This window comes from Rhodnius prolixus, unplaced genomic scaffold (assembly GCF_049639745.1).
Source record: "Rhodnius prolixus isolate KJV_2025 unplaced genomic scaffold, Rpr scaffold_16, whole genome shotgun sequence".
In the NCBI taxonomy this organism is placed as follows: domain Eukaryota; kingdom Metazoa; phylum Arthropoda; class Insecta; order Hemiptera; family Reduviidae; genus Rhodnius; species Rhodnius prolixus.
Genome location: NW_027411616.1, coordinates 615,035 through 630,059, shown reverse-complemented (window position 1 = coordinate 630,059; position 15,025 = coordinate 615,035). Strand labels below are relative to the sequence as shown.

Genomic DNA, 15,025 nt, shown 5'->3' with positions numbered 1-15,025 from the left:
CGAATTATAAAGAGGGGAAGTGGCCTCTTCGAATTATAGAGCCTTCTCTCCCCCTGTTGTTAAGAAAAGGAGTTCGAGTTATCGAGCGTATCTAAATACACTGAATTTTTTCGATTTACCGAAGTTAACAGCTGTAGAGTTCGAATTATCGAAAAATTCGAATTATCGAGTTTCGAATTATCGAGAGTCGACTGTATATATTTTTTTAATGAAACCAATTTTTTTTTTCATATATTTTCTCTACTGGAGGAAAAAGACTAGCCACTTCTTCAGGGCCCAGGGACCTACTAACCCCAGCAGCTTAACAAGGACAACTTATACATTTATTTACAATTTTTCACTAAAGGTGTAAAGTTATGAATAAATGCGGTGTACCTACATATGTTTTAAAGAACCCCTATATGAAAACTCTAGGTATGTATTAATTTTGGCACATATAAATTATCTCACATATTAGTCGTTCATCGTTTTTTTCCCCTATATCGAGAAGTATCAGTACAATTATAAAAAAATCTTGGTATTGCTGACCTACACAATTTAATAATTTCAATCCTTAAGGTAAGCTCGAAATGTCTAACCTTCACCACTTAATTTGTTCCTCTGACCGTTTTGAGAGGTAACCGTTAGGGTAAGTCATGCCTACTTTTTGCACTATTTGACTCGTCAATCCTTAATTTTCTATCATGAAATGTTTCTAATCATTATAAACACGAACCTGATGTATTTTTCTATTTTTAATATAATCTCAATGCACTTACGATATTCTGTTGCTTTATTCAAAATAAAGCCTTTCACCAACAACTCAAAGTGGAAGCCTCCAATCGAAAAATCGCTCGTAAAGTTACTGCTAATTCGAAGAATTAAAAGAAATTAGGACTAACTTAGGAGAAATTTAATAAAACAAAAAATAAAATAAAATAATGATAAATGCATTTCGTAGGGAACGGATTAGCTGAATGATTAGTTCATTGGACTCCCATGAGGAGATCTGGGTTCGAGCACAGCCGGATGTCCTTCGTTTTTCTGTTCTTAGGAGCCTGGTACAGCTCATTTTCCGGTGTTAGATAGTGCTGTCTGTAACGAAATAAAACTTGTACTGAGGCCTCCAGTGCACTAAAAAATTTAAATTGTAATCTATTCGATCTGGTTTTCTAGAAAATGCTGTACTCATACATTACAGTCTGCGAGAAATTGTTGGTTTGAGTACAAAAGCCAAAAGCATTCGAAAAAGGCTCTGAGATGAAGGTTTGCAAAGGGCTTGAAAACAGAAAAATTAAATACAACTATCTTTTTACTTGATCAAAGATACTTGGAGGAAAAGTGGTAAAAAAAGTAATTTATCTTTAATTCTAACTTCAATAAGTGTGAAAAGTGAACGAAACACAATGAGACTGTACAATGTACCGCTTATGTAGTAATTATTTCAAATTAAATATAAGCAGCTATTCTGGATTGAATCACAAAGCAGAACATTTCGTGCAATTGATCTAGCGATCTTTTTTTACACAAGCACCTATTAAAGGCAACTATTCCCTTAAACAGAGATTCTAGTTAAAGAAACTTGCTATGAATATCTATGAACCTTCTCAAGAACCTTTTCTCTAATAAAATATAATTCTCTTAACCCTCAGTGGATAAAGCGTTAAACGTCATAAGCGTAAGTAGCCTATTTTTTCTTAGTGAAGCAAGAGGTAGAAATTATATATGTGGAAGTCACTTAAACGGCACGAACCTGTTGTAACAATCTCTAAATTTAGATGATAATCCTAAACCTGTTTTTATAGATTATAGAAGTACACAATCTCGTACGAAGTGTAATAAAAGAAACCAGATGACTCATGTACTTACAAATTAGCTCCTTTGTAGTACTGCGGGAGCGGGAAGGACTACTTCCCGAATCTAATTTTTTTGATCCATATTTTTTAGTACTCTTACTATCACTAATTGTTTTCTGTGTAATCTGGAACATATTATTATTATTATTATTATTATACTCGGATGTGCACTAATTGACTAAATATTAAAGGTATAATAGAAAGTAGTATAATACCTCAGTTTTATTAGTAGGTCCACCGATTAGCGTTCGTGTAGTGATTACTGCAGGCGGAGGTCGACTCTTTTGTTCAATAAATTTACGATCTGAAATGTTGTGCAATTTTTTTACTTTTTATTGTTTTTGTTTTGTTTGTAGTTTATTCTATGAGATATAATATTTATATCATTTTATTTCAATTTCATTTATTTTTATTATTAAAGGAAAGAATAAATAACAAAATTTCTCTAACTTAATTTCCATCTTCTATTGTTTTATCTCATGGTCATTATCAGCAACTCTGTATTATTTAAAAATGGTTTCAATGCAGAAATATTAATATTTGAAGCCTTTTTTTTTCTTTTAGTTTCTTCGGCTATTCTTTATCTAGAACTTTTATCATTATATTTTTGTTGATTCTCGAAAAAATCCGAACTTGGATAAAAAAGAGGAGATTTCATGAGAAGAAAGAAACAAAAACAACTAGTCCGAAGAAACTAAGAAGAGAATAAAAGGAGTTTTATAAACAAAACTATGCATAGAATTCTGTAAAACGTTTTTTACTTATCACAGAGAAGTTTATATTATACATTGGATTTAATGGCCTCGTGAAAGAAAACATAATGAATGGTAACTAAAAATAAAATTTGGTCATTTGGTACTTATGAAGGCGGAGTAGTCCATAAACAAATTTAAATCAACATTACAATTTTTTTTTGTACATTTAATTCTTTTTTGCTCATTTTTTTTTTGTAAAAATTAAAAATTGCATTTTTGTAGTAAAATTAAACCTTTCTTGGGACTAAATTTACCTTTTCCCATTGAATTAAAAAAAAAAAACTAAACTTTGTTTCTAATATTTTTCTGAACAGCAATTTTTTTTTAGATGCGTATCCATTTGGGAAAATCTAAACGTAACGTTAGTAGCACCATAGACGTGCCCTCCCCCCCCACGACAGTCCAAAAGCCCCCAACAAAGCCGTAGGTGGAAAATTGTTCCTCGGAAGAGCCTCCAAGTCTTCGCTACTGGGTTTGCTTGTATGTCCTTGCCCAGTGACCACCCAAGAGCCCACCCAATTCATCAAAGTTAAAGAAACAATCTTCCTATACAGAAAATAACTCTAAATTCTATTATCTCTAATTCTTTGTTACACCAAAGTCAATGCAATGAAGGGAGACATTTAAGTATTGAGAGAGTAGCTACTCACGCCAATGCCAGCAGCAAGAAAAAGCAAACGTTTAATTTCACTGAAAAATTCTTGATTTTAATTAAAAATATTTTAATGAATTTTTTAAGAAAGGATGCATTCCTGGGAAAACTGTTTCATCCATTAAGAATAGATTATTTGCAAATCGGTCAGTTGGCTCACGCCACCGCTACGAAAAGGGTATGTGTTGGCATCCACTAATTAGAGCATCTCCTCCAAGCCGTCTCTTTGGATAGACTTACCAGTCTATAAGACTCTGGAGAGAAGCTTCTCTTGAAGATTGAAGGTTTCAGTTTCTTCGAACAGCCACACAAGTCCTGTTCACATCACGTACAGTAACGCTTCATTTTCTTTCCGACTTTTTTAACCGAAACATCTACGTTGAAGTATGCAATACAACTGTGGCAGTTGAACTAAGGAACCATTTTGTCCGAGGGCAAATTTAAAAATTGGTGCGCCTCTACATGGTCACTGATATGCTCCACTATGCCTAGATTAGATAGGTACCCATCAATTCATTAGTAGAGGCTGCATTTAGTTACAAAGAGACGGAAATTTAGAAAAATATAAGGTTTAATTTGGCTGAAAAATGTTGCAATTGTAAGAAAATGTAACTTTTTACAGATAAGTGATTTCAGTCACTTTTAACAAAAACACAGTTAATGAAAAATTCACAGATGTTGGCCACCGAAAAGGGGTATTTTCCGCGGATAAAAAAAAGTACACATAAATTTACCTCCAGAATGCATTAGTTTATGCACCAACTGGTCTTGTTCAGCAGTTGAAGTACTACCTGGAAATTAAATAATGAAAATAGAGAAATGAACACACACAGTCCCTTTTTTTGTTCAATATGTTAGAAATATTATTTGGTCAGGAGGGAGCGTCCAAGCATAAGCTTTCTAAAGACAATGTGACCTGCAGCGGAAAGACAACAACCAGACATAAATATCATTCTTATATGAACAGTCACACAACATTTTCCTACTATAATTATATCACAATTCTCCTAATAATGACACTAATTTAACTAAATTCTAATTTCAATATTTTCTTAGATTTCCATGAAAATTCAAATTTTACTGAAAAATGATTCCAATAAAAATTGTATGTTTATTTATTATGCAATTTGTTTCCATAGTTTAGACAAATTTATTAGGCTATTTTCAAAAGAATTCAGAAAACAACAAGAATCTACCTTGTACTTGTATTTCTACTTTGTCAATATTTCCTCTAAGCTTAGAATTCTAGCAAACCTTTTAATGAAAGTATTAGTTAGTTGCAGATCTGTACAGTGAACTTTAAAGAGAAGTAGCACACTAGAAGACCCGTTCGGCATTTTGAGATCACTCCTTAGAAATCAATTTTCAAAGACAAAATGTTTAAAATAAGAATAAATAAGCTGATACCTCAGCTACTTGAGCTTTTTCCAATAAATGAAGGAAAATAACTTAAAACACTTTTCTGGTTAAATATTTTTTCCTCACGGAATTCGGTGAAATCAAAATTTTGAAAATTTGAAAAGATCGCAATATTTTTCTCTTAGAGTGGCTGTAAAATAAAAAAAAAAAATCTGATGTGAACATTCACATGCATTCTCTATTCTCAAAATTCTAAAAATAAAAAAAATCTTCACATTTTCCTGTCATATTTAATTCCAACATTATAGTTTTTAAAACCGTAAATTACTCTATAATGTAAACTTACAAAAAAGCCTACCTCAAGTGCTTCCCGAGAACTGCCTTAAAACGGTTTTTTAAGAAAAAATGTTGAAAGAAAATGTGCATGTATAAACAAGTACAATGCCGCATTCTTTTTAGTTTTCGCGTTTTTCTCGAAAATGGCTCTAAAGATTGTTTAAACTTCGAACATTAAATATCCATCATATATAGGTAAACGTATAATTCAATAGGATGTAAAATCAGATAACCGGCAATGTGCTTTAAAGGATAAATTTGCGATTATTTGTGAATTTCAGAAAATCCTCCCCACCGACTTTCTCTGAAATTTTACAAACTTATTATAGAAGTAGAAAAATTATACTGGGCAAATGCATTCATTATTTTGGGTGGTGGCCCGACGAAATTTTGAGTTCGGGTTCAGTTTAAATCACGGCAAAAGTTTAAGTGACGATAGAGAACACTGCTAATCGATGTGGGCATTTAAACAAGAAGCATTCAACCTGGTGACTACAAGAACTCTGCGAAGGAAGCAGCAACAGCCATAATGAGCACTTGAGACTGGTGCCTACTTAAGATGCCAACAGAAGTGGCATCAATAAAGACAAGAAATGCGTGGTAACTAATCTCTGCGCAAATATTCAATCTAGGACATCTTTCAAGGAAAATACATACTAAGGCATGCCTTCAAACCCAATTCGCAGAATTTGGTTATTTTATTACGTCGATTTCATTTCGCTGACAAAGATCACAGTTATGGAAGTTATAAAAACTTTTTTACTAACTTACAAAGCTTTAAGTTATGAAAACTACCGGCCAAAACATTCAGACATTCATGACTTCAAACAACATTTCGAAGGTTCCGTGCTTTACCGATTCAGATATTTCAGCAATCTGATATCCTTAGTGATGATGAATTTTGAAAAGAAAGAAAATATTGTTAGTAAAGACCAAGACTGCTCACTGGGTGCCCTTGCAACTAAAACACAGAGGGAGGGGATCAGCTATGCGGTTAGCGTATTGCATTCCCACGCGGAGATCCCGGTTTAGAATCCAGCAGCTGACCCTTAGATTTTCTCTTCCTAGGGCTTCTTACAGCTCACTGTCCGGTGATGGACAGTGTTGTTTGTAACGAGAGAACACTATCCGGAGGCCACAGTGCACTGAAAAGAGCTCTGAGCGCCAATAACCTCAGATGGTAACGCGTCCTAAATAATTAAAAAAAAACTAAAACACAGAAAAAAAAACTCACGGACAACACTTTTAGTGAACACAGACTTATCAAAACAAAACACATAATGGATTATAAATATCTTCAAACAAAACATATGTGTTGTCCCAATAAATATGAAAAATTTAATTAAAATTTTTATATTAAACAGTTTGTAATGGACGCACTTGTCATATGCAATTAAAATTGTTCTTACATATCAAAATTCGAGAGAAAAAAAGTTTTTAACAGGATATCACTTTTTGTTTACCTCTTGGGATTGTTTTAAATTAATATTCAAAATATGACCCCTGTCGTTTATTGGCGGTTATGTTTTTATCAAATGTTGGATCCCTTGCTGATCCATTCCTTGGTATTAAAATAAAAAAATAACCTTGCACTTTAGTTCTAATTTACCGACTTTACGGCAATTTCTCCCCCTCTCTAAAGAGTGTGCTATGGACCAAACCAAATGATATAGTCGGATAGAGCTAATTTTGGAATATAGGGTGAACTGAAAGTTTCAATTCCATCATTCAAAATTTCTACAATTTTCTCTTGAGTCTGATGTGAGCGAGTGTTATCTTAATGGAAGAAAGTTTTTTTGGTGCATGGTCATTGACGTTGGACCATTTTTGAGTGCATTTTTCTGGATGTTGGAAATATGGATATACCAATTCGTGGTAAATCCATCAGGAATTAATTTGTGACAAGTTATTCTTGATGGTTCCAGAAAACGCCCTTAACTTTTCTCAAATAGTCGAGAAATACTGTCTGACTGCGCTCCAATCATCTAAAGCCATCGCCTTAGGATATAAATCCATTTTTTAATGACAATTTTTTTTTTTTAAATTTAACCTTTCACAAAAAAGTATACATATGAGGTCTAATGCTCTCTTTACACTTAGTGAATTCTGCAGCAAGCGCACGAATACTTATATTTGGATTTGATTCGACAGCTTTCCATAAAGCATTATGGCCATGAACCTTTCTGAGGCAAACTAGTAAACTTTTAAATTACTCACAACTATTCAATTTTTGAAACCAGTGACTGACAGATCCTGATGAAGGAATTTTCCCTTTCGATTTCATATCAGTTTCGAAATTGTACAGTTTTTCCCATGAATAGTCATGTATAAGTATTAAGACAATAATGATTTTCAAAATAAAGTGCTCAATTTACCTATTTGAATATGTGTACAAACACAACACAAAGACTAAAGATGAAATATAAAATTGTGATTGGAAATATCAGATGGATGTGGATGAATTTTCCGTTGAACTTTAGTTGGAGATCCCGTATTTTTTGTTTATACTCTTTAGACTCTTTAATTTTGGAAGGCAAAGATGCAAGCGTGAATAATTTCAATTGCATATACAGGCTGGCTGTGAGGTAAGTGCTAAGTAAGCATATCCCTGCATTGCACTAAATTTCTGGAATTCAGATAATAGATTTATACAGTGAGTATATAGTACTTAACATCACACAGTAATTGCAATGGTCCATCTGGTTCATGACTGCAGTTCCAGAAATTTATTTTCTGCTAACACATTTAATAGAAGAAAATTGTCGATCGATATTTTTTTTAGAAGGACAAACAAGAAACAAAAACAAATGAGTATAAGTAAAGTTGAAGAAGAATGATAGTTATAAGAATAAATCGGAGATCATATTTCTTGTATTGAACGCAAGAAAATAAGAAACAATATCTGATGTCATTCAAGCAGACTTGAAAAATTCTTTTTAGCTTAGAATCGTGCATTTATTATTCTTTAATTCTTTAACTTTGATAAATTTATTAGTTTACACTTACCTTCTACAATGACAACACATGAAGTTTCGTCAGTTCCATGTTTATTACTAGCCACACATTTGTACTTGCCAGAATCTTCTGGTTTGCAGTCTATAATTTCCAATGTCACCACACCGTCCGTATGTGACATTGTGTACTCATATTTGGACAACTCTTTCTCGCCTTTGAACCATCTCACCTAGAACAACAAAATGACTCCGTCACCAAGTGTTACAAATGTGTGAATTTGGCATTCATAAATATGTATCTATTTCCATTAAAACTCAATTTTAAAAATCGTCTAAGGTGCCGTGCGCCAATGACTTTACTTGGTTTTATTCAAATTAAAAAAATAAATTTAGTAACGGTATGAAGTCTCCAATGCCTCTAATTCTAAGTTCATATTAGGTAGGAACCAAGTTGAATTTTTTTGTTCGATGCAATTAGTCTACTCATCTCATTAAAAAAACTTTCAGTTCTCTTAAATCTAACTAACGCGCGCCATTTTACCGAAGGGAATGGTTTGCCGCTGAGACAGCAGAGTAATTTGCATGTCTGTCTGGACTGCATGACTCTGGGACGTAATAAGAAAGTGAAGCTAGGAGCTGACTCTACTTCTTCCTTCCAGAAAGTGTAAGGTAACGGTTCACGTCTCCTTAACTGTTCTTCAGGCCTGTAAGTTGGCACTTGTTTGGGCAATGCTGAAAACATAGACAAGATATAATTAATTTTTTCAATACTTGGTCAAAAAATTAAAATTCTTGAATAAAAGTTTAGAATAAAACTTACGTTGTACATTGAGGAAGACAACTTCTTCTCTGTATCCGTAATGATTTTCCGCTCTAATAATATATTCACCTCTATCGTCTAATTTAACACGATTTATAACAAAATAAAAATCTTCATTTGCATAACGTTTCATAAACTTAACGCTTTGTCTCAATTCTTGATTGTTATGGTACCAGGTAATCGTAGGAGTGGCAATTGCGATCACTCGACAGTAGAATTTCACACTCTGTCCTTCATAGGCGAATGCGCTCTGTGGTTTAATGACAAATCTAGGAGCAGCTTGTCGGCGATCTAGAATTAAAAGTGAGTTGTTACTAAAATCCTAGAGAATGTTAGATTAGATCAGTGACTATTGGTTCATTGGAGCAGAATAGAATAGAATAAATCTTTATTGCAATATAATTATGTACAAAAATAAATAAATATACGAAGTGTCAATGTACAAAACATTGTAACCTTCATTACAAGTGCTAGTAGAAAGGTTAAGATGTAGGATAAGAATGCAATGAAAAAGGAAGGAAAAACCTGCAGCAAGTGTACAAAGTTAGAGAAGTATGTTTAATTCTTTTGTGCCTGTAGGGAATAGAAGGATTGTAGGAGGCTATGTCGCGGCCGAGTGGATTACGATGACAGTCTAGGATGGAAAGGAGTTTCAGCAGACGATTGTGGATGTAGGAGTGTAAGGGAATAATGGATGCAGTCTCGTGGAGTGAGTCAATTTTAGTGCGTCGTGGAGAGTCAGTCGCTAGACTCAAAAATTTGTTCTGTGTTGTCCTGGAGTTTCTTGATGCTACTGCTACAAGTCAGGCTCCAGGCGGAGCTGGTGTAGAGCAACATCGGCCGGATGACCACTTTGTAAAGGAGGAGTTTGTTGGTCACAGTCATTTTGGAGTCACGTGGTATTAGAGGAAATAATAGTCGTGTAGTTAGTTTGCCTGAATTTACTTTGTCCTGAACTTGTGTAGTCGTGATAGTCAGTTTGTTGTCCAAAGTTAGGCCTAGGTACTTAACGTGGGTAGACCACTAGATCAAAGAATTATTATGTCTAATTTGTCGATTAAAAGAGGGTCTGCGTTTGGCGAAGAGTATAGCGTTAGTTAAGTCGTGGTTTATTTTAATTCTCCATTTAGTGCAGAATTTTATTAGTTTGTCGATAGCAAGAGTAAGTCTGTAGGTGATAGTGGTCTTTTTTCGTCTTAATTGGAGCAAATTCGTAAGATACATGAGATAAAAAAAAATTATATTTATATTTAAAAAAATGTTTTATTGGAATGCAATCTGCTAATATATAAAACTGTAAAAAAATAGAAAAATTAGTGCCTTACCAAATGATGTACTCTGGATACGGTATTTGTCTATCAATAGTTTCCTTAGTGAACTATATTCTGAGAGGCGTCCAATTGCCACTGGGTAGTCTTCCCACTGGTCGTACTTGCTTCTGATGTTGTCCCTCATGCTGAGGTACCTGGAGCTGTTAATAATGCTCACCTTGTCACTATGGTCACCAACCAGCCAGGGATGAAGTAAACATTCATGTGCTGTCATCCTCTTTCTGAATAGTTGGAAAAATTATTATATTATTCATAAGCACAAAAATATAATATGTTTAAGCATAGTACACATAATATAATAAGTGTAACATATATGGTGGGAGGGAAGGAATTAGAAGCTTCTTACAGCTCACGGTTCGATGGTAAATAGTGCTAACTGTGACGAGAGAACACTGTTCGGAGGCCGGCAGTGCTCCGGGATGCAATGATGAGGTTGACGCGCCTTAAAAAAAATGTGTCACAACAGATTTTTGTGATAATTAAAGTAGCCGCAAACCTAAAATATTCACACGATAAACGACACGGCTATAAACAAATGGTTTAAAAATATATAAAACGTAAATTTCTAATTTGTATCCACTTAAATACACCATTTAAGTTTAAGATATAGGAACACGTAATTCTACAATTCTATGCTTACTCTTTATTTTTTATTAATAGTCGTTTGATGAAATCCTTTCCTTCCTCGGAAACATTAGCAAAAGCATCTTCATCAAAATCCCATTCACAAGCTTTAACATTTTTTAATGTTTCCACATCGTTGTCACCAGCAAATGGAGATAGTCCACTCAGTCTAGACATAAAAAAGTACAATATGTTGATCACTTACTGCTACTTTTTTTAAAAAATAATTTGTTCACGGTTCAATAGGAATTGAGCTGTTATGCATGTTTACCTACCCATTGACGTGTACCACGTAATGAAAAAAAAAAAATGATATAGCCGAATAGCATAGAATTACTGATAGTCCCATTGATGATAACAGAATTTATTTGATGAATCAGGAAAGAACTAAACAGGAATGGGTAGGTCATTACATAAGCTCAAGGAAAGAAAGATTTTTATAACTGTACAAGAAAATATACTGAATCACCAGTTTTCCTTTAAATCGGTCCTGGTGTTTAACCACTCGTTACTCTGATTATAAGGATGCATTGCGGAATGTAAGTCTTACTCCAATAAAATTTATCAGTAACAATCCCCTTAATTGTTTAATAAGACATATTAATGAACATGTGAAACACATACATTTCATGTGTGAACTAAAGGAACAGTATACGAGTATAAAGTTCAACTGTGTACTATGAAGTTTAACATGGTTTGACAAAGTTATTTCATAGAGGAAGTCTGACTGATTTACAAAACGGTACGCCACTTTATGAAAAGCGAATGTAAAGTAACTTCCTGATTTTAAGACAAATGCAAAAAAAGAATGGGGGATTGAAATTTCGATTTCACAAATATTTTTTGTAAATAATTCAAAAGCAGTTCATTTCTTTTTTTGTTTTAGTACAAAACGAACATATTTAGCCACGATTTCTCGTAAATAACACTGATATTTATGTGTAACGTAAATACCATTACATTATTAGTAAGTAGATGGTTCTGTTATCGACCGTATTATTAAGCTATCATTAGGCATTTGACCACATTGTTTAAAAGAAAATAAACACCCGAATCTAAATTGGATAAAAAAAAATTGAACTCAATAAGAAAGTATTGTATTCTTAAATATGTTTATTAGTTTAATCGAAAGAAATATTTAATTTCTATTTTAATTATTTATTAATTTTATTTTGATTATATGTGCAGGCCTTTATGATTAGCCATACGATTGACTTGGTAGTCTAATGTGTAAAGTGGAATAAAATTCAGTCGCATTATAATTAAATACTTACAAAACATAAGCTAAAACGCCTACGGCCCACATGTCTGTGTAAAAACCAACTGGTTCCCTTTCTACGATTTCTGGTGCAGCAAATTCTGCTGTGCCAGTAGATATCTTCACCATTTCATTTGGATCCAATTTCGTAGCCAAGCCAAAGTCAATTAATTTGACGTTGGTACTTTGCTTTGTCTGACACATTATGTTCTCTGGTTTAATGTCTGTAAAAAATAAATGTTAACAAAAAGAACATTGTTTAAAATGTACACATTGTTTAAAATACAAAAATAATTATAAACAACTTTCGAAGTTTAATTTTAATAATTAAATTAGTCTTTAATGGAGTTTTACATATTTTAATTTTTAAATAGTACTTGAAGCGACGATAGTTGAAGAATAACATTCTTGAGCTTCCTGCTATATTTCGTTTTGGGGATATTTTTTTAAAAAATCATGCGCTAAAAACGTTTTTTTCATATTCAAAGGGCTTTAAAACATGTACTTTTGGAAAAAGTTTCGAAAATGTAACACTACCACAATAATTTTTCTTACAAACGATTAGAGCTAACAAACATAATTTACAGCTGATTTACATTATACATATATAAACATTATATATATATATATCATGTATATGTTTGTTATTTAAGAAAAAAAACAAAACAGTTTTTTACCTAAATGAATGATATTTTTCTCGTGCATCAATTTAATCGCCTCGCAGATTTGGCGCATGTAGTTAATTACCTCTGCTTCAGACATCACGTATCCTTCTGTGGTGATACGTTCGAATAATTCTCCACCAGAAAGGCTGAAATAGAGTGTGAGATTATTATTTTTTTTTATAGCATTATTTTTGGATATTTTGGCTTCTAATACAGAATCAACTTTAAAATCCCAGAATGACTACAAATGCCCCTGGAAATCAATGGCCAATTACAATTTTCAATATTCTAATTTAATTTTTTTCCCCCCACATTGTAATTATTGCTAAATGATTGTTGTGCTAGATTAAATTGTACAGGTTTAAATAGTAAAAAAACATTCTAGAAAGAAATATAATCCCATCGATATAAAATCAACATTCTTAAAATGTTGCAATTCTCAGTGTACGACTACTATGATTGCTTAACCCACCAAATTCTAAGCACCCCAATAAAATTCCATTTAGAAAGTAGCAAAAACTAAAAAAGTAACCGTCAAGCGACTTGCTTCTAACTCTAAATTTCGGCAAAACATTATATTTTTATCAATAATGCTCAGATGTTAGTTATAATTGAATATTTATTCCTGAAATGGCAGTTAAAACATACCATTTAGAACATCACTTTAGAACTCCCTATAAATGACCAGTACCGGAAACATATTTTAAAAAACAAAGAAAAAAGATTTATATTATCTAATGTATACAAGGAGATCTCTTAAGGGTACGAATTACAAATCTCATAGTATATCATTGGATGAATGGACTAAGTATTTTCAAGATCTATATAACCCCTCTTTGAGTATGAGTAGAATGCAGTATGCTGCGCCTTTTATACAAAATACAAAATATGATGCGCCATTTACTATGTCAGAGTTGGAAGTGGTACTATCTAGGGCTCGATGTGGAAAAACGCCTGGCCTTGATGGTGTTCCATATGAACATTTTAAAATGCACCTCACACTTTTCTAAAATCATTACTAGATGTTTTTTTTAATGAAATATTTGATTTTGGTAAAGTTCCATCTAGCTTTAGAAAATCAGTTGTCTTTCCACATTTAAAAAAAGGAAACTGTAATGAGGTTTCAAATTACAGAGGAATTTCTTTTAATAATGTTGTTGGCAAAGTATATGCTGGTCTAATTCTAGAAAGGCTAACAGAGTGGGCTAATAACGGTATTCTAAATGAGATTCAAGCAGGATTCCGGAAAAATTATTCCACTATTGGCAATATTTTCACATTGGTTAACCTAGTAAAGCTGAAGCTAAGTGCTAAGAGGCAGAAAGCCTACGCCTTTTTTTGTTGATTTCGCTGCTGCCTTTGATTCTGTTGACCGATATGCTTTATTTTTTAAACTTAATAGTTTGGGTCTGTCCACAAAGATTATTCGGTGTGTTGAGGCACTTCTCTCAGATACGGTAGGCTGCGTTTGGGGACCGGAGGGAGGAGGCTCTGAGTTCAATATGGAAATGGGAGTTAAGCAGGGTTGTGTGCTTAGCCCCCTCCTTTTCTCTTTATTCATCAATGATATTGAGGAGTGTCTGGACGGGGATGGTGTGCTTGTTGGCTCCAAAAGAGTAAAGTTTTTAGCATTTGCTGACGATATAGCGCTTCTTGCCTCCGAGCCCCAAACGCTGCAAAGAATTATTGACTCTCTTTGTAATTACACGCAGTTATGGAACTTGAAAATCAACATGAAGAAATGTAAGATTGTTGTTTTTAGGAATGGAGGAAGGCCAGCTAAACGAGAGAAATGGTTCTGCCGTAATGAAGTTGTAGAAACGGTGAATGAGTACAAGTACTTGGGCGTGACATTGTCTTCTAGATTGTCATTTGTAAAGCATATTAAAAGTAATGTGTCTAAAGCTAAACAAGGGCTGAACACGTTATAGAGTCGACTTATAGAAAATAATCGTATAAAGTATTATTCGAAACTAAAATTATTTAACAGTGTAAGTCGCTCTATGGCTTGTTATGGGGCCCAGGTTTGGGGAGGAGACCAATATGAAGATCTAGAAAAGTTATACCGTTTCTTTATTAAAAAAGTGTTTAAACTGCCATTATTTGTTCCATCTGCCTTTATTAATTGTGAAACTGGTTACCTTCCAATTTATAATCATAACCTCAAATTACAATTAAATTAGATTGTTAAAGTTTTTGCTATGAGGAATAATAGGTTACCAAAAGTAGTTGCGACCCAAATTGTTTCTAAGAATCTTTTTTGGTTTCTTGAAATCATCAATCTTTTAAAAAAATACCATATAAACTTTGAATGTAATTTTAACAATATAGCTTCATGGAACGATATTTTTAATAAATTAGTGAAATGTGTCCAACTGCAATTTAAAGAGGAATTTATGCAGAAAGTTTTGGAACTCGATTCCTATAACATTTATA

The 15,025-nt window shown here is 33.1% G+C and overlaps 1 protein-coding gene across 50 annotated transcripts in view; it reads right to left on the bottom strand.

Moving 5' to 3' along the window:
* The window catches only part of bt (projectin protein bent), a 227,451-nt gene that overhangs the window by 16,958 nt on the left and 195,468 nt on the right, over positions 1-15,025 (bottom strand). For 49 of the 50 annotated variants that reach the window (XM_074134324.1, XM_074134274.1, XM_074134273.1 and 46 more), the window contains 10 exons: positions 12,602-12,735; positions 11,941-12,148; positions 10,683-10,835; positions 10,037-10,263; positions 8,712-9,002; positions 8,433-8,623; positions 7,944-8,121; positions 3,977-4,033; positions 2,051-2,139; positions 1,849-1,960 (listed from right to left, as the gene is read on the bottom strand). In XM_074134324.1, the coding sequence (XP_073990425.1) occupies positions 1,849-1,960; positions 2,051-2,139; positions 3,977-4,033; positions 7,944-8,121; positions 8,433-8,623; positions 8,712-9,002; positions 10,037-10,263; positions 10,683-10,835; positions 11,941-12,148; positions 12,602-12,735 (1,640 nt within the window). The remainder of the gene's footprint in view (positions 1-1,848; positions 1,961-2,050; positions 2,140-3,976; positions 4,034-7,943; positions 8,122-8,432; positions 8,624-8,711; positions 9,003-10,036; positions 10,264-10,682; positions 10,836-11,940; positions 12,149-12,601; positions 12,736-15,025) is intronic. The other variant, XM_074134287.1, reaches the window with a different exon arrangement.